At 48.1% G+C, this 19,609-nt stretch overlaps 1 protein-coding gene across 6 annotated transcripts in view; it reads left to right on the forward strand.

The window, feature by feature from the left end:
• The first annotated feature begins 6,862 nt into the window (after nt 1-6,862).
• Nucleotides 6,863-19,609, forward strand: part of LIMS1 (LIM zinc finger domain containing 1) — a 77,714-nt gene continuing 64,967 nt past the window's right edge. Inside the window, exons 1-2 of one of the 6 annotated variants that reach the window (XM_075525039.1) lie at nt 6,865-7,052; nt 9,591-9,699. Coding sequence is in view for 2 of the 6 variants with exons in the window: in XM_075525006.1 (XP_075381121.1) it covers nt 7,012-7,052 (41 nt within the window). In the remaining 4 variants the exon portion in view is untranslated. Of the gene's footprint in view, nt 7,053-9,590; nt 9,700-12,642; nt 12,918-19,609 lie in introns of those variants that run through there. The other 5 variants (XM_075525006.1, XM_075525032.1, XM_075525057.1 and 2 more) reach the window with 5 other exon arrangements.

Here is a 19,609-nt window from a genome sequence, read left to right on the forward strand (position 1 = left end):
CCTTTCTTTTTCCCTGAATGCCTGTTCTTATCTGAGAAAGTGCTACTCAGGTGCAAGGTAGAAAACAGGGGGATGTTTACTGTAGCATTAAAGAGATGATTTTACAGATTTGGTATAGTAGCCGCAGTCTTTACTTTGGAACACAATAACAGTGATGGATACTTCTGGATGAATGGAAAAGGAAAAAGAATGGTTTATGGGGTTTTTTAGAAAAAAAATCAAGTTTTCCAAAAAAAGGGCTCATGCAAATTACTTCAAATGTGTTACTAGATTGTCACCAACAATCTGACAATATCTGACATGAAGAGGGGGAATGCAGAAGTATTAATGTGCTTGTTAGTATTTATATTTTAAGTACTAGCTACCTCATAAATCAGCACTCCTTCTGAATAGCAGTCAACTTTGAAGTGGACAGAACTACCTCTTCCCTAATTCCCTGTGGTAATTTTTCTGTATCTGCACAGCTGTCATAGTGCAAAAATTAGATGCTCTATGGATGAAGAGGTGGTTTGTTTGATTGACCGATTGATTGAAGTGAGAGCTTGGTGTGTTTATCTTTTTGCCATCCATTTTTTGTTAGGTTATGCTTATTATACAAATAGGTGGTCAGAGAGGGGATCATAAGGCATGAAAAGAAGTTGACATAACAAATGGATATAAAACAGTCAAAAAAGAAAGCCTGATATTTAAAGTCAACTTGTAACAGCTTTCACATAAATGCATATATGCTTAGGGAAAGGGAAATAATAATCTGACTACTTTTCAAACTGAATTTGATCTAAAACTTATGATATTGTCTTGCAAGGATGAGAAGGTGCGTCTAGGTTCAAGAGCTTCCTTCCTGTCCTGTGTTCCTCTAGCTCATCCTGAGGATCAAGGCTGGACTGAATAACAAAGACCGCGGATAGTAAAACAAAGTGGAAAAACGCACATTGGTTACTGCTCTAACAATTTGATCCACTTTGGCATTAGCAAATCATGTATTCCTTTTGCTGTCAGTTGAATGCCTGTAGGCTTCTTAAGAATCCAAGGTAAAGGTAATCATTGTAAAAACCAATTTTGCAATTTTGGGCATGGGCATGGTCCCAGTCCTCTTATAATGGCCTTTGAAAGTGTTTTAAATTGATAGACATTGGCTAGCAGCTGTATATGAGTATACGATTTAAGGGGGGTTTTATTTCCTGTGGAAGCGTAATTGCTTGAAAATCGAAGCTTGTTCTGAGAACACTCAGAGCGTTTCCAGAGTGGAGGTACATATTAGTTCTTGGATCTCTTGCCCTTTGCAGCATGCAGAACATCTCAAAAGTAAAAACCATGGAAACCATTACAGAACTCCAGAAAAAGGCTTTTGCCTACGTACTGCTCCACTGTCATTATTCCCCTTTGTGGAGTTAAGTTGCTGATGCTCAGCATTACTTTTGCCAAGGGAGAAGGCCCATTGTATCATTTTGGCTTTTAGTATCCAAATATTCATACAGACTAGTTAATGTTCCTCTCATGGGTAGTCATACCATTTACTTAAACCTCCAGCTGCAGCAATCTAGGTGAAGCTGCCCTGGGCAGAGGGCTACAGCCTTTGGCAGAGTGGAGAGAGAAGCAGCTGGAGGGAATAAAAACTTAAACAGCTCCTTTTGCTGATGTGGTGCCTCTCTGTCCCTGCCCTAACTAGCCTTTCTCTTGGAAACCGGTTAAACCAGTTGTTTGCAGAGCGGTGGGGGATAGTGGATATATCACACTTTTCTTGCATGAGGAGGATTTTCAGAAAATGCAGAAAAGCTAACAATAGGTTTTGTAACATTCTGTGAAGGGTGGAAACTGCAGTGACAAAAAGCTTAAAACAGAAAAATGACGGACTTAGATTACTTCGGGTTGGAACTTGTTTCCCCCCCCCCTAGTTATCCCAAGGTATTTGACTGAGTTCCGTGCTGCGTGACTCTTGAGCTACATTTCCTCTCTTTGGAGGACCTCTGAATACTGGCATTAGCAAAACCATCCAAATAACTGTACAAAATAATGAACAGGTAATTATAACTAGTTGCATCAAATTGTTGTCATCAAGAAATTACTTTTTTTTTTTTAACCAATGGTGATACCACTGATCTTGCAATAGCTAGGGATGCTTGTGCTAAAATATGGCCCATATGCGGTAGAGAAGGACAGGGTTTGTCAGCAGGATTTGCCATCAGATTTGTTCCCTACCTTCTGCAGTTGAACAGTGATGACTTTGAAAAGCTGTTCCTGATGGGTGGGTTAGGAATCTGGGGGGGCTCAGGGAGTGGTTTATTTTTTACGATAGGTGGAGCATAATGAGAATAGCCTGATAAACAGAAAGGATGACTGTGTATTAAATTAACTCTTTTTATAGCTTTATCTATTGATGTAGACTAAGCTTTCAGTTTGGAATAGATGCCCTGAGCTTTTTTTAAAGCATCACTAACAATAAACATTGCTGTAGACAAATTTCCATATTCTTCTGTTATATGCAAGTGGTGTACAAGCCTAAATAAAAATGTGAGAATAATACCATGATCGCCAGAAGTCTTTAAGTTACTTTTTAAAGTACCTGTTTTGTGGTGCTGCCATAAGCTTTTTCTTTAGCCGTTACTGTGTCTGTCCAGTTACTGACCTTGTAATGAAGCAGAAATTTATGCTGCTAAATATGGAATTTTAATGATCAATTTTGCAGGCTTTTGAGATTGATGTATAAAAGTTATATCCCTGTTCTACTATCTCCTTCCATCTTCCAAGAAAAGGTGAAGCCAAATATATTAGGCAAGTCTAAAATGCATGAAGCAGAAATTTGACTTTGTTTTATAAGGACGTCAGAATGATCACTAAAGTAAGTCTGTTAGTATTCTGAGTAAACCACATACTATATTTAAAAATAGCAAAGATTTTTATGGAGATCAAATAGTGGACAAAACTTATTTCTACAATTGACTTGTGAAGTTATTAATGCTGAGCAAGAATGTGAAGCCTAAATAATTTGTTACTTGTGAATTCATTAACCGTTTTGCTAGGAATGTTTAGCCGGACACCCTGTGTTCAAAAATTGCTCATACTTAAAGGGTGAAAGTTTCCTTTGCTGTTGCTTTAACTTCATAGCTTTGGAGGTACGACATGAAGAACGCTGACACAGTTTACAGTTGAAATCCATTGATGACATTAAGGTGAACAACCGTGGGGCTGCTGTGTTAACAGGCACTCGGAGTCAGTAACAACCTGAGGAAGAATATACCACCTGCGGTTGCATGAAGTTCTGGGAGAAAGCAAAAGCTAGAGCAAATACCACAGTTGGAAGTTACTTAGTCATGCCTCTTCATATCACTACGGCAAAACTGTAAAACACTTTTTCTGGAAATGAAAAAGAACTTTCTGTGAAGATGCTGATATTTGTGATCAGAGACAGGCAGTCAAATTCTTTCACCAAGTAGCCGCCTTCTCGTCTGCCTCCCCAGTAACCCTTCCTTTTGCACTTCTTCCCCAGGCCTACACTAATGGGCTTGTCTGGTGTCAGCAAAGCTGATAACGTGTATAGCTCTGAATAGGTAAAGGTTCTGTACTGTCACTTCTATCGCTGCCAGCCGTGGTACTATATGCTGGCATTTCAAGTGATGGAAGACTTAAAGTGCTCTGGAAACAGAACATCAAAAGCATGTCTACTTAAAACCGCTTTTTACTCTAGCAGGGAGAGATGGGAAGAAAAAAAAAAAAAGACATTAATTTTGTGATTAATATGCTGGTCTGGAGACACGGAGTCCAAAGTCCCTGCTTTGCCACATGCTTCCTTTGTGAATTTAATTTCAGTTTCTCTGTCTGTTTCCTCACTTGTCTGCTGGGGATAATGGCACTTCTCCTCCTGATGCCAAGTACATTAGCAGTAGAACATTTAACTTGGTGATGGGTTTGTAAGCAGAAATAAGTAGGCAGATTACCGTATTTTTTAAAAAACTGCATAGCAAGAAAATGGTCATAGTCCTTCACTATACTGGACTGGAAGGACTTTTTTTTCTTTTGAGTTTGCGGTGTGTGTTTGTGAATCCCACTAAATTATTTGCCTGAGTATTCTGGACTGAAATTTACAAGTTAATTAGAATGCCAGCAGGCTCTAATACTATGTCATGGAGAATTAATAACAATTAAGAATTGTTATTTCTGTTGTACAGCAAGACACAACAAAAATTTAAAGCCAAGGCACAAACTTGCTGCAAAGCGCACAGAGCCTAGGGAGGCAATCTGTGAAACTGAATTCCTGGCTTTTCTTGGTACGGCGCTTCCAAAAGCTGCTAGTACTTAACGTTTGGCATACGTACATGTTTGGGGGGGGCTCTCCCGCTCTCTATGAATGCCTTTGCTACTTTGAGATTATATTGCTAGCTAGTCTCTAGGGATGTCATCTTTAAAAGCACTGGAAAACTGCACATGGTGCAATTATTCATATGCTCTCTAAAGGAAGGACCCTAACGGCTGCGCTTGCTGGCAGGCCCTGCCTGTTAATTATTTCCAGAGTTTACTGTTTCGGAGTTTGCTGCTCTAGTAGTAGCACGTCTGCCCAGCCAGCTCCCCCTGTTTCAGGCTGTGCTGGTCAGAGGTGCTGCTCTTTGGCTGGGCTCAGCAGCCAGGGGCGACTGCCTCGTACAGCTGCCCAGGAGGACGGGCAATGGGAGAGACCCCGAAACCCTTGCAGACAAACTGAAGATAATTAAAGACATTCATGAAGCTGCCTACAAGTAATGGCAGACTGCCCAAAGTCGATTAGAAAAAAACCAAAAGGGTACTATTACCTTCAACTGGCACAGATTGAGTACTTACTTAGATTATATAAGGAAGCTCTCTGCTGATAGACTCATTAAAATGAGTAGGTGTCTTGGTTTGGGTTTTTTTTTTTTTGGGGGGTGGGGGGGATGTCTGTTTCGTTTTGCTTCATTTTTTAACAGCATCACAGACTGGTTGAGGTTGGGAGGCACCTCTGGAGGTCATCTGGTCCAACCTCCCTGCTCAAGCAGGGCCACCTTGAGCCAGTTGCCCAGGACAAGATCCACACTGGAGACTCCAGAACCTCTCTGGGCAACCCGTGCCAGTGCTCGGTCACCCTCACAGTAAAAAAGTGTTTCCTGATGTTCAGAGGGAACCTCCTGTGTTTCAGGTTGTGTCCATTGCCTCTGGTCCTGTCACTGGGCACCACTGAAAAGAGCCTGGCTCCATACTCTCTGTACCCGCCCTTTACAGGTATTTATATACATTGATAAGATCCCCCTGAGCCTTCTCGTCTCCAGGCTGAACAGTCCCAGCTCTCTCCGCCTCTCCTTATAGCAGAGATGCTCCAGTCCCTCATTTGTATTAGTGGCCATTCGCTGGACTCTCTCCAGTATGGCCATGTATCTTGTACTGGGGAGCCCAGAGCTGGACCCAGCACTCCAGGTGTGGCCTCACCAGTGCTGAGTAGGGGGGAAGGATCACCTCCCCCTCTTCTGACACACCATCCCTTCCCTTTTCCAGCCATATACTTTATTTCCCCTTTTGTACAGAAATGTATTCCCTGTGGTGCTAAAATTTTGCTAGGTTTGGATTCCTGAACGTGGCAAGCAAAACCAAACTGTGCCAAGGAGCAAACAAACAAAAAGCCAACAGCCTAATGTCGCTGTGTTTTTACAGTTGTCGTTCTGTCCAGAACCATGCTTGGGGCGTATCGATCAAATATCTTTTGTGAATTACATTCCTGAAAGTTTACATTCTTTTCCTGGTCCTACTGGATACTGAGGTAGATGTACTCCAGGTACATGTAATTCGAATTACTGTCTGATGCGTATTCACTTGTAGCCACCTATGCTGATTTTCACTGGCTTAACATATTCCCTGCACACGTTATTTTCTTGGAGCCATACAGAGACCTCCTTACTCCTGGCAGTCAAATATTGGTGTTTTTCGTTTCACCACGCCACTTCCTTGTTCTGATATCGAGGATGGCAATGGGTGGTGACAGAGATGGCTTAGTAATCCTGTGTTTTCTATAATGCTCTTTTCATTCAACCAGAAGTCTCTGAAACTTGAAGGGTTTGGAATCAGATCGCTTCTCTGCAAGTGAAGCAGGGGCCCTGCCTCTAGCTTTGGCAGCTCCGGTGTTGAAGGTTGCTTATTTGTATTTACTTTCTAAAAAAGGCAGCTGGACCTGAGCGAGGTGCTGGCCTTTTCCCACACGATTCCTTATTAGTACTGTTAAATTTTTAAATACGTCGATTCAAAATGGGATCTTGCTCCAGTAAATGCTCACCTAAACGCATTGGGCGCCTTCAGGTGAGGCGATAGCTCTCTTGCTAGAAGTAACACCGTACTATGCAACCACATGTAAGAAATCGTAAAAATACTTGGAATTGTTTTGACAGCAATTTTCTGTTCCGGAACACACCAGCAAGGCACGCTCCCCGCCATCCACTTCACGGAATGTGCAGGGCTCTCCCACTGTGGCCGCCGCTCCGGCCCCGAGCCTTCCCTGAAGGGCTGACACACGGGGCCCGCAGCCCGGCTCCCCGGCCTTGCGCTGATTTCCCCTCCCCGGCCCGCAGGGAGGCACCTGGGGTGCCCGGTGGGACCTGGCTCCCCAGCGCTCGGCGGGGCCTTCCCGGCCTTTACCGGGCGGGGCTGCGGAGGCCGAGGAGACAACGAGCGGCGCGCGGGCAGGCGCGGGCACCCGCTCGAGCGCGGGGGCGGGGCTGCCCGCGCTGCCCGGGGCGGGGCGGGGCGGGGCGGGGCGGGGCGGGGCTGCCCGCGCTGCCCGGGGCGGGGCCTGCCTGCGGCTCCCGGAGCCGGGCCCGGCGGCGGCGGCGCGGGCGGAGCGCGCCCCCCGGCGGCAGCGGCGGCGGCGGCGGTGGCGGGCGGGTGCCGGCGCCGGCGGTGCGGCCGCCCAGCGCCATTACCGCCGCCCGGCGTGGCTCCTCCCGGCGGCGGCGGAGGGCGCTCCGTGGCAGCGGCGGGCAGCGGGGCGAGCGCGGCGGGGCAGCGGCCGCCGGCGGGATGCTGGGGGTGGCGGCGGCGGCGGGGATGACCTGTAACAGGTAGGAGAGGCGCGGGACCGCCCGCCACGTCCCGTCTCGTCCCGTCCCGCCTGCCGCGGCGGGCGGCTGCCGAGGGCGGCGCTTTGTCTCGGCGCGGCGTGGCCGGGCCGCTGTCACGGGGTGCTGCCCGCTTGCTTGAACCCCGTCGGTGCCCCGTGGAAGGCACCCCTCGGGCGCCGGTCGGGAGGCGGGCGGCGGCGGGGCCGCGCCGTGCGGGGCGGAGGGCGGCGGCGGCGGCGTCCCCGAGCGGGGTCTGGCGGGTGGGAAGGCGCTGGGATGGTCCCTTGGGCGGGCCGGGGTAGGGGACGGGGTCCCGCCGAGGAGGCTGGGGCTTTGCCGCCGTGCAGGTGAGCCTCCTCCTCGCCCCGGGAAGTTTCCGCTTCACGGGGGAACTTTCCCCTTCCCTCCGGCAGCCCCGCGGGCATGCAGAGCCGCGGGCAGCGGGCACGGCAGAGGGTCCCGCGCTCTCGTGGCATCCCTTCGGGGTCACCCTCGCGCAGGGAGCAGCCGGGTGGCTTCGGTGTCCGTGTTGCAGCAAACGAAATAATCCACGAAACTCAAGCCTAACGCACGCTGAGCGGAGCGTGAGCGGGGTTTAACGCCCTTCGCGTGAGCAGGCGTCCTTTCCTGAGGGCGGCTGCTGTTTTAAAAGCGTGGTACTAACTAACCTCGGGTGTTTGTGCGGTGAGACTCGTGCAGTTTTATGCGTATCCCACCCAAATTGCTGAGTAGCCCTATCTTAGGGGACGCTTAATGGGGATGGGTTATGGGAAGCAAAGGCTGTTCTGCTAATGGCCCGGCCTTTCAAAGCCTCACCCGTTGTACTTGCTTCTTGGGAAGAAATGTCCCAAATTAAAGCACTTGGCAAGCGTCGTGCTAATGTGTCGAAACCTGGGGCTGACGGAAGGGAAAAGAGCGATTTTTGTACCCAGTGCCCTGGCTGGCGCTGGCTTGGGCTGCAGGTTCAGGACGGCTGCTGGCACGCACAGACTTTAGCTTGGCTAAAGATCGCCTTATCTTTCCCGCGCCTGATTTCTACTGTGAATTCCTCCAGCTCTGCACCACACCTTTGGAGAAAAGCTGTGGCAGCAGCAAAGTCAAGCCGAGTCGGGGCTACCGTGGCGGCACCCTGGGCCGGCCTGCGGCGGGGTGGGCTGCTGAGCCAGCTCTGCTCCCGGGGCAAGGGAGGGGAGGCGGCAGGACCTCGCCAGCCTTGACCAGCTTTAGCTCTAGCTGCTGTGCAGCCACGTGCTGAGAAAAACAAGGTAACGTGACTCAGATGTCCGTGTATATTAAGGTAAGTGGTTTTTCTTCAGTTGTTCCAAAAGCCGCTTGCTTTCCCAGTGGGTGACGGGTGCTTCTAGGCCAGGCTTCTTTCTGCGTTCCTGAGAGTGGCCGAGTTGTCAGTATTCGTGCTGCGAGCGTCAGTCTCTTGCGACGGCAAGGATCTACACGTTGTTCAGCCCTGCACAGGTGCTTCAGCTCCGGTGTGGAGCCTGCCTCTCCGGGTAAATAGAGCAATTACCTATTTGGCATCTGTTCTGCTGAAGTTTTCGGGGAGCGGGCCAGCTGCCCTGCTGGTACACGCTTCCCAGGATATGAAGTAGGCTACACCCCTGGCACAGCGAGAAATTTTGGGACAAAGTCAGGCTAAAGCCTACGCTTGCAGAAACTTGCTGAGGTGAAGTAGGCAGAGCGCTCTGGTGGGAGCCCACCTTGCTCAAAGCTGTCTGGGGGGGAGCTTCTTCTGCGCAGAACGCACGTGGTGCATCCCACAGCAGGCAAAGCGGGCGGCCGGCACATCCAGGGAAGTGACAGCAGCAGAGGGCCCATCCTGGGGTACGGCCGGTGGCTCGAGCATCCGTCCCCGGCAGCAGGGACGAGCCCTGCTGCCTCCCGGCCGAGCAAATCCTTCCGTGGCTGAGAGAGTCAACCTGGTGTCCCGCCGCTGCTGATGCGCTCTGAATGTGAACTGCTCGCCCGGCAAGGGCTGGACGTGGGGCCCCTTGCCTAAATTGGCCGTTCCCCTCTGTGCTTCTCTTCTCCCCATTTTTTGGGATGAATTGTCGTATTGAGGAGAAGGGGCTGTGCTGTGCTGTGGTTAAGGAGGTGAAGGTGCTGTGCAGTTGATTCTCGCAGAAGCGTGGCTCGAGGGAGCTGCTGGCCGGGACGGGGAGCGCTGCTCGCCTGGCAGGGCAGCACAGCGGGGAGAGGCTGCGGAGTCAGCTCCTTCGGGGCAGCCGGTTGCAGGACTTCTGGCTGAGGGGGTTTTCTTTAGATGATTCCAGTCTGTTGAGGTCAAAATAAATCGAAAGGGCAAGGTTTGTTTAAGGTGCATTGCCGTTTGGTAAAATGTGAGGGGAGGAGATAAAAAATTGGTGCATTTTCTTGTTTTGATTCTTTGGGGAAAAAAACCCACTAAAAATGCAAATGTTTCATTCAAAACCACTTTTTAACAAACTATAAGGTGGTCTGAAAAGCTTCTTCAGGCTGAAACTCCTAAGGGATTTTGGATCTTGACTTTTTGCTCTGATTTAGGGAATTAAAGTAATCTAAGTTTTGGGGAAGAAAACAAAAAAGGAAAGAATGACTTGAGGTCTCTCTCCAGATTTGGTACATAGAAGAGAAGCAGGCATCTGGTCAGCAGGTACGCACACGGGGTTCATTATTGTCCTCCGAAATACTCTTCTTTTCAACTTTTTTTCTTCTTCTCCACTTTATGGAGGCTTTTTGAACTCCAGTTGCTGCCGTGGCTTTTGTTTTGCAGTGAAAGGAGCTTGCAGGCTGGCACTGTAACCTGAACGCCCGTCACCTGGGACATGGCCGTCGGGCTCCCCGACAGGCTGGGAGATCAGACTCTGCCCCGGAGGAGAAGGGTTTGGGCAGGGAGGGGTGTGCGGTTTGCCCTGTAGCTGGGATGATGCTGGGTAGCGGTTTGGGTTTCAGCGTTTGGGTTGAGAGTGCATAAGTTGGGTTTCTTTTTTTAGGGGGGCAGAGGGGATTGCCGGCTGGGTTTCATGGGCAGCTTTTCCAGCTGGTTATGCTGAACTCTTCTCGATGTGTTATCGTTGGAATAAGTTTCTTATGCAGAGAAAAACATTAGCTTGCAGTTCAGAACCATTATTATCTTAAGCTTTTGTAGTTCCCTAGTGCAAGCTAAGTTTTTCTTTGTAGCAATAAATACAGGGCAGGATGCAGTAAAATACCGAACAAAGAAAGCTCCTCTTTATTCAAAGCATAACTACGTTTGAAAAACTAGCACAGACTCATTGGATTTACAGCTCTTGGTCCACTGTAGACTGTGAGGCTCAAAACTGGGCACTTAGTGTTACTGGCTCTGGTAGGGGACTCCATAAATAAGAAGATAAATGTGATGCTGCAGTTAAATCTCAGTTGTAACCCGCAGGTCTCTTTCTTAGAACTGGCTCCATACAGTTACTGCAGGGGAACCATTAATGGCCAGCAATAGACGGAGGACGGTTTGCATAGTTAACAAATTCTTTTTCAAGTTGCAATAAAATATTTATTATTGAAGCACTTAAGGCAGGCTTTTCAGCTCCTGCAATTGTGGCTTTGTGCTGAGTGTGTTAGGTTAGACGTCCCGATTCATCTGTGTTTTGTTCTCCTCCAAAGCCTGGTTTAAAGGTTTTTCACTCCGTAGCATAATGCAGTCTCTTATTACTTTTCAATATAGGGACGCTTTAACTATGAGCTGTGCTAAAAGCAGCTTGATAATTTGTGGGGAAGTTATTTGCATCAGGTCTTTCCATGATGGCAGGTGCTGATGACAAGGAAAATCAAACTGACGGTCACTTTTTGATAGCCAAAGCCATCCCTTGTATAAGCCGTCCATAGCATGAATCAAGCAGCCGCGTATGTGGTCTGCTGTGCTTGTTGTTTTAGTGATGTGTTACAGTGCACGTCACCCTCACAGCTTGTGCAGAAAGGCTGGTGTTGAGGCAGAAGGGGTGGAAGAAGGATGGGAAGGTCCTAATTCAATTTGACAATTAGAGAAAACATAGCAGGGGACTGTGCCCTGGGGTTAACGCTTTTCTTCAAATTAGGACACTCCTTTGCAATTACTTCAAGCATTTCCCTTCCTGAGGTGTCTAAATCTTTATGAAAATGCGTACGTATGGGTTTTTTTAAGCAGATAGAAGGGGAAAAAAAAAAGTCAAGGTGCTGTAATTTCCTTGGTTGTTTTTGTGTACCTCGATGACACTTTATGTGAAACAGTTTGGTGAATTTGTCTCAGTGCCTGGAGCCCATCGGTGAGGTCCAGGGGGCAGGAGCTGACGGTGTGCCCCGTGACAAACTATTTATGGCCAAAGTGGACCTCTTGTCTGCAGTATGAAAACACGTTCCTGTGCAAAAATGGCATGGTCTGGAGTATCCTAGGGTGTGTGAAAAATAGTGTTACAACAAGGCCAGCACTCCAGATGAGGTGTTATGCTCTGTATTTTTCATGTTAACTGCTTTTCCTTCTATTTTAAATCAGAAGTCCTTGAATTCCAGTTTTGATCATCCTTTTTTTCATCACTTTTTAACTCATTAAAAAAACCCACCAACCACTTCTACCGAATTTGATAAGGAGGTGAATCCTAAGTCACCTGGTGCATTTAGGGTTGTTTCAATCACTGCTTGCATTAAATAGTTTGAAGAACTGAGAACACACTGGTGGACGAGCTTTTGATTAAAACCTAAACTAGTGGGAACAGTAGAGTTAAAACCTTGGGGTTTATTGCTCCCATCATGGATGGGGAGTCCGTGTGGATAATCTGAGAAATTAAGGCAATGTAACGATTTTATGCACGTTTCCTGGGTGGCCTGAGCAGTACAGGGAAGCTGCGGCACTCAGAGTTATAAGGGTTTTCTGTATTAATACATTGTTCCAGTGTAGTTGGGGGCACGGGGAAAGACCACAGCAAAGCAATGCAGTAACGCCAGCAAATATTTGGGAGGCAACAACATGGCAGAGTGGCTCCTGTCCAGACCCCACGCTGACGTGCAACAGCTGTGGGATTGATGTGGGGAGAGAAAACCACACAGAGAAATAGTTTCAAATCCACCCTGGGAGGGGAAAAGGGGGCCTCGATGCTTTGCGGGGGCTCGGCCATCCCCGCTGGGGCTGGGTGCTGCCCGGCGGGGGCGAGGGACCGGCTCTCAGCCCCTCGCCTTCCGAGCCGCAGCATCCCCGCGTCCTCCCTCGCTGTCTTCTGGCACGCTCCACCTCCGATTTGGGAATGAAAAATACAGCTTGGCAGGCGAGGCGGCACGGGCTGCCAGCCGATGCTGTTGGGGGAAGGCGGCCTCTGCGGATTCAGGGCTGAATCAGCACGGCAGCCTCCGCTTGCAAAACCCTCCGGTTTTGGTGAATCCTCTGTCGTGAGGAAATGCTTGCAAATAGACGCGTATTTCAGTTTGTAGCTTTGCAGATGAACGCCGTGCGCTTCTGAACTGCGTTGGTAGCAGGCCAGATTTGTGTTTTGTGGCAGAGAGACTAACATTTGTGCTGGATTAAGTCATTTATTTTTGCCAGGGTCTGCTGGTAAGTGGGCTGTGAAATTCACTCGGCAGCGGTCATCTCCCAGACCCAGCTCTGGCCAGTGTCACGAAGCAGGACAGACCGTCTCTGGGCCGTGCCGGGGCAGCTGCTCTTCCCGCGGGCAGCGAGTACAGAGACATTTTAATTAAGCGTGCAGTTGCGCTGCAGCTGACGAGGGTGACCCGCACATTCCCGTCCCCCAAAATCTCTTGTGCCGGCACCGGGGAACTGAGCCAGCTGAAAACCCATGGTGAGAGAGATTGGTAGATATATAGATTTAAACCTGAGTTTGTCTCGATCTGGATGGATTCCTTGATCTTGTGAGTGGCGGTGATGTCGGGGGAGGGGGGGGGGGGGGGGCGTGGGAAAGATGGAAATAGCCATTTTGGCAGAAGCGTGGATTTGTGTCTGGGGCGTGTAGCCATGGCCTGGAGAGTGGCGTTAAAGGTGGAGTCCTGTGAGGGGGTGCTGGGGATGTAAAGAAGGAGGGAGCAGTGTTTGGTGGGGGTCTGGGTCGGCGCTGGGGACTGCCCGCGGCCATCCCAGGTGCGTGTCGGGAAGGGGCACGTCCGTGCTCCGTTGCGCTGGAAGAGGGATCACCTGCCTGCAGGGTGTTCAAGGAGGATCGCCTGGGTAACTTTGCTTGCTGCTGTTGAAAGCACATTTGAATAAGTTCTTTCTGCAGCTTGTTGTCCCCTCCTACAGCCCTGCCTGAAGGGAAACCACCCCAGCAGTGGTTTTGTCATGGTTGTCACAGAACTAGTTTGCAGAAATTCACCTTCCGAGGATTTGGAGGAAGACCACCCCGTGTCCTGTCCCCGTGACACATAGGTTATGGCTAGAAAGGACACGGAGAATAGCGACACATCAATGCCTGTTTAAATCTCCCTAACATTTGTTGGCATGACACGACTTCATGCCCTGAAGGTGCCCAGGGGCTTGCTTCACCCATTGCTTTCAGGTCCCAGAGGAACTGGGTGCTGTTTATACCCGCTTGCACTGTCGAGAAGAATGAAATGGAGCAAGAGCTGTGCCCGTGAGGTCTTGCCGGCTAAGTCCCACTGTACGGAGACACGACTGTGGGCCAGCCACGGCACGCGTGGCTGCTGCTTGTTTTTCTCAAGCGCTGCACCGGGAGACGAGGCAGGCTGCTGTGGGAGGGGGTTTGATGGGAGCCGTCGGTGAGCTCCACCGGGGCTGAAAGGAGAAGGGCAGGAACCTCTTGAGTGCGACGTTTCTGTAGTACTTTTAAACATCCCAGAAAACAAAGGTTTTTTTCTTTCGTAAGTAAATGCAGTTGCAAGAGAGAGGCAATATTCTGACTACATGAGAAAGGAATCGAAGCAGATCATTTTAAAGCTGCTGCTGTTAAGAAAAAGCTGAGTTCCGAAATCTTTGTTCCTTCATTCACATTTTTTCCTTTTTGTTAGCCAGCCTCAGGAAATGAGAACATTCTTTTGGCTTTCCGTGCCTGAGTCACATCTTATATATATCTCTCTATATATAAAAATATGTTAAAACATCTGGAGATGTTTGTTTCAGAGAGATATGTGTTTAGTATTAGGGTATCTGAGCTTTAAATGTTTGTACACAGTTGGATGTTTCCAGAGTTTCCCATACTTCTCTGGTTACAAGGATATGTATATTGCTGTCAGAAAAGCAAGGGAAATGTGCTGATAACCTAGGGAATATACAAACAAGTAAAAGTAAAGCCTTTAAAGAAAGGGAGAATTTGCTATTTTTTTTTCAAAAATTAAACTATCGAAGTGATTGTTTAATGTGAGTTGCATCCAGATATGTAGCTCTTTAATGTTTGCCAAGTATGTATTTAAAAAAAAAAAAAAGTGTGAGGAGGAACATCGGAAAATCCCAGTAGCTATTCTCTTGTTCTTTAAAAAAAAAAAAAAAGGGGGAAAGGAAGTAATGAAAAGCTCGTTGTACCCATCCCTGCCGTTCAGTGGGCTCTGGGTGCGCGGCGGGGTCTCGCTGCCTCCCTCTGTCCTCCCACCGGGGTCACGCGGGGATCGTGGGACTTTTTGTTTTAAAAGGAAAGGAAAAAAAAAAATCCATTTAGTTTAACCCAAGGCCAAATATTTAACTTTGGCGGGGGAGGTGGTGGGATTTAGGAGAACAAATAAAATTTCCGCCCTTGGTTGTTTAACGTAGCTGCACCGAAAATGATGGGCCGGCGGGCGCCGGCGGTGTCCCGTGCAGGGAGGGGTGGCAGGACGGCGGCGGGGCACGAGGGGAAGATTCCCCCGTGGGCTCCGGGTGTTCACGGCGGCTTCTCCTCCCACAGCTCCCACTGAAATGCCCTCCAGTTTATGGCTCAGATAAGAAACCTCTCACTGATCAAATATTTTGATTGTATCCTGGCCTTCCTGTTAGTTTCTTTGATCTTTTCTCGTCAGTGGATTATAGCGGACTTTCAAAAGTCTTGCTTGTTGAAATAGCTGTATAAATATGGTCCTCAGGGTAGGTGTTATTTAGTAAAGCACTTATCTGCCAGGAAAAAATCTACCTCCTTTTGCCCCTTCAGCGTGCTCGTTTGCCGTCATGCGTCAAAGAAGTGTGATTTCTATAATTATATCAAAGAACAGCAGCTTATTGTTAATTGTTTGAAATAATCTAAAGGCTAGTGGGGCTTATTCTTTTGGCTGATTTCCTGCTCATTCAAACACTGAAGAACTGTTTCAGGTTCGCATTTTAAAAAAAAATATAAAAGAAACCCATGGAGCCAGGACGGTCTCTGGGGGAAACCGATGGGCTCGCAGCCCTGGGATGAATCCCCCTCTGTTGAAACCTCCAGCAGTTACAATTTCCCTTTTCTCAGAGAGGAGGCTCCCCTTCTCCCCGGGCATCCCGCTCGCATGACGTCCCCTGTGAAATGGAGTCGCTCAGCCCTGCCCGATGCCACGCTGGGAGCTGGATGTCTTGGGGCGGTGGCACAAAGCCGCCCCGTCGCCCGGCTGAGTTTAGCTTTGGGGTACGACCGGGGCGGCGGGGGGGTGAGTTGTGCCGTAGCTTTGCAGTCAGATGAAGCGAGGGAGGAGGGATAAAATATTCCCGGTGGCTACGTACGGTATAAGCCCAAAGCTCAGAGTTTCCAATCTTTGTCTAAGGCTGAAAGCCGCGTTTTCCTTGTTGTCGCGTGCAGGATGGGAGTGATCGCCCTGACCTCTCCAGTGGGGCCTGGAGAGGGTCCGAGGGTTTTCAGCCGTGGGGGGTGTTCGGTGCGCCCGGCTCTGGCTGGGTTGGTGCAGATCCCAGCACTGTTCTCAAGGCAAGGCAGGATGCTCCTCGGCGTTGGCTCACATCCGAGGCAAACCTCACCCAGCGGACGCTGCTCTTCAGACCCGTCCCTTCCCCAGCCTGCATTAAACCTGCTGCTGGACCAGGGCTTCGTTTTGAAAAGCACAGAGAAAATGAAGTGCTATTTTAGGAGTCGTGTATTAATGACGCTGCTTCATTTTGATGCAGGTGGGGCTCTTTGTGCTTGCGATTGCTTAGCTGATACACTGCAAGGGGGAAATAATTTGGTTTTCTTGTGTCGAACTGAATCTGAGTCACAAATGTGAAAATCAATACTTTTATTATTACCATGCAGAGATGGGTAAACAGTACAGTTAAGAGGATCCTTGACACTACCCTTGGGAAAATTACTAGAACATGATAAAACGGCAGAGGATCCAGGAACAGTAATATTGCGTTATTGCTCAGGTTTCACGAGAAAGCTTTCTGCTCACCATGGGTGATGTAGTCATCTATAAATAGCTTTGTGAACCTGTATTTAAGAGAGATATTCAAGGAGTTTAATGTTGTTGCATGATATCAATGTCTTTTCAGAGCAGTTTCAGCATGGACAGATTCCCAAGGTAGGCAGAATTACGAAATGAGCGTTTTGTGTCATTTGAGGTAAAATTGGTTTGGTCATTATTACCTGATGGATTTTGGTAACGTGTGGCCGAGTAGCTGTGTAGTGGTTTGATTGACATAATGGATTTTCTGTTAAGTCCATAAATGCACGGTTTAAGATGTGCAGCAGTGTGACTTCCATGCACGTACAAAAATAAGCGCCGGAGTCCGCAGAAGGGAAGTGACGGGGGAGATGCTGGGTTGTAAGTCCTTTCGTGCCCAGCAGAGCTGCCACGGCCATCGCAGCCATCGCTTGGACGAGTTGGGTGGTGGCAACGTGGCGTTGGGAGGTCTTCTGGGGGCAGAAGGGCTCCATCCTGCCGGAGGAGGAACCACGCCGCTGAAAGCTGTCTTCTGGCATCCCACCTGTGTAGGCATGAAGGATGTTCATGGTACTAATGTTAAGCAGAGGGATTTTTCTCTCCTGTGTTGAGTAACGCTCCTCGTTTGGTTTGCGTTACAAATATTTACCAGTTCTCCCTGTCACAGTGGGGGGAGAATATAGTGAAAAACTGCTGAGTCCAGATTTTCTAACACACCATTAATCCCTTTTCATGCAAGTGTGTGCAGAATGAGCAGGGCCTTAGTTCAAGATCAAAAGGTTTTCCATCAAACTTGGAAAAACTAATTTATCCACTCTGTGTTCATGGTTTAAATAATAATATTCTTGTAGCTGGTCTTGGGGATGCAAGAGAGAGGCAGGGTCTACCTGAAATAGAAGGAAATTCTTAGTTCATCACATTAAAAATACATTGTTCTGCATTCTACGGAAATGTCTAAAGTTCATCTAAAGTTCATGTTGATATGAAGTTCAAAAAGCCCCAGAAAAGTCTCTGTGCCATCACTATCTAATATTTCAGATTGTAGTGTGAATTTTTATTAGTGCTTGAGTGGAAATGTTGCAAGGATTAACAGAATTGCATTTACTAAAAACTTTGTTTCATTTGCTTTTTTCCTTCTGATATTGATAGAAATCGGGAGGACAAGGAGTTCATAATATTTGTCTCAAATATTCTTACCTTAAAGTGAACATTAAAAATTTACAGAAAGGACATACTTGTTTTTTGGAAATTCATAAACAGTGAAATGTGTCTAAGTAAAAATAATGGGATTAATTTATTTAGTCTGAAGTCAATATGGTCCCAATCACACAGAGCACTTGAGTTAAATTCCTGAGTTCACTCGGGTCAAGTTATGAGTTTAAGTTTTCATTTCCTTGGGGCCAGGAGCTCAAATGCATGGAGCTGGCACGTCACGCGTCCCCAGTAACAGTGCCTGGGTTCACCCTTGTTGTCCATGGCTCACGTGAGTGTTGAGCATCCGTGCTACTGTATTCTCTTTATAAGCTTTCTTAAGAGATACCTGTGTCACGGCATGTGAAGCATTTAAACCAACCAAACAGGTAAAAGAGTGGCAGGAGAAAATGTAGAATGGTTTTGGTTTTGTTTGAGTGATTCTGCCATAAATTATTCCATAACGCTGTTCATTGTGGACAAGCAGGTGTTGCAATAGGATGTTGTCTCCAAAATATTACTAGCAATTGCCTGGTCAGGTATATAAACAAACACAGGATGCCTCTACTGAAGTCTTCCTTCCCAAGCCAGATATGCATCAACAAGAATTGCTAACATTTTAAAACCTCAGTGGATGACGGTACGGCATCAAAAGCGCTGTGGCAAGGGCTGCTTCGGTTCTGCCTGTTGCCTTCACAAATTGTCATTGCTAGCATTTTTCTCCCTGGATGCTGGAAAGTTGCAGCTGCCCCTCGGCAGGATGATGCTGCCCGTACCCAAAGAGAAGGCGGTGGCACGGCACGGCGCAGCTGGGGCAGGCGTGCAAAATGGCAGCTTGGTGAGCGATAAAAGTTACAGCTGGGATCTCCAGACCCTCCCGCCAGGCCTGTCCCAATGGCATTTGCACTGAAATGCTCTAAGTATTGCTCTAAGTAACAAAGGAGTTGAGAGAAACAGTGGCAGCATCTGGGGATGTCCAAACGCACGGCAGCGGCCAGCAGCCCGCACCGTGGCGTGGGCGCGGGTACCCTCCTGGCAACCTCACCAGGTGGTGATGCCACCTCTCCCGTCTTTTCTCAACACCAGAAGAATTTTTTTTTTCTTACGTACTTTATAATCTTCCATTACCTTATCGTGGCATGCTAGGATGTTTAATTTTCTAACAGCTCTGCTGTATCCTGTTGCTTTGCTTCTGTAAATATGTGTTTTCTGTGCTAACAAATGTGTGCTTTTATAGAGGACCTCTTCAATGCTTCATCAACCTGAACCACAGCAGTGGCTTGCTCTTCCTCTTCAGCGGCATGAGGCCACGCTATGAACCGATTGCACTGATAACTTGTGTACGGGGGGCAGAAGAGAGGAAACTGCAGCTGAAGTCAGCAATTGTTTGCTTATTCATTAGTTATGAAGAGCCAAACTGAGGTCATTTCTAGCTCGCTGGCCAACATGCTACTGCTTGCTTCTCTTGAGCTCTCTCTGCAGAGTCGCTGTCTGCATCGCCCCTCTGGCTGTATCTTTTGGGAGGTGAGGCCAGCAACCCAGGGAGGATGAAGATTAAATTGCCCCATATTTTTTCTCCAGGAATACAGGAGTGTTTTCTAAGAATACAGAAGTGTCTTCTACAGGGGAAGAAATGTGTCCGCCTCTCAAAATTGGAGGAGTGTGATTCAAAAAGGGTTTGTCTGCATTGCTGTGTCAAGAGGGAAATGAGATGGACCACCAGCTGCCTTTAGCATTTTTTTAAATAGAGCAGCTTTTGCAGAGGTATTTTCAAACATGGGGGTTACTTCCTTTTTTGCTGCTTGACAGTGATACGGAAATACCTGAGGAACAGGTTTTAAGAATATTCCCCCCCCCCCCCCCCCCCGCTCCTTTTATTTCTTTTTTATTTTTAACTCTAAAAATGTCAGTTTTGTCTTCCCTGACTCCTGTATCTGGAAGATTTGGGGCATGCTTGTTGGGAATGGCTATCAATTTGTCCTGGTACAAAACCATCTGTGAATAAGCCCTAAGGTTTTACTGTGACATCCCACTTGCTGTTGCTGTTGTCACGTTAACAGCTTTTCAGTCAGGTGAGAGTTTCG

Source organism: Mycteria americana, chromosome 1, assembly GCF_035582795.1.
Source record: "Mycteria americana isolate JAX WOST 10 ecotype Jacksonville Zoo and Gardens chromosome 1, USCA_MyAme_1.0, whole genome shotgun sequence".
Lineage (NCBI taxonomy): Eukaryota > Metazoa > Chordata > Aves > Ciconiiformes > Ciconiidae > Mycteria > Mycteria americana.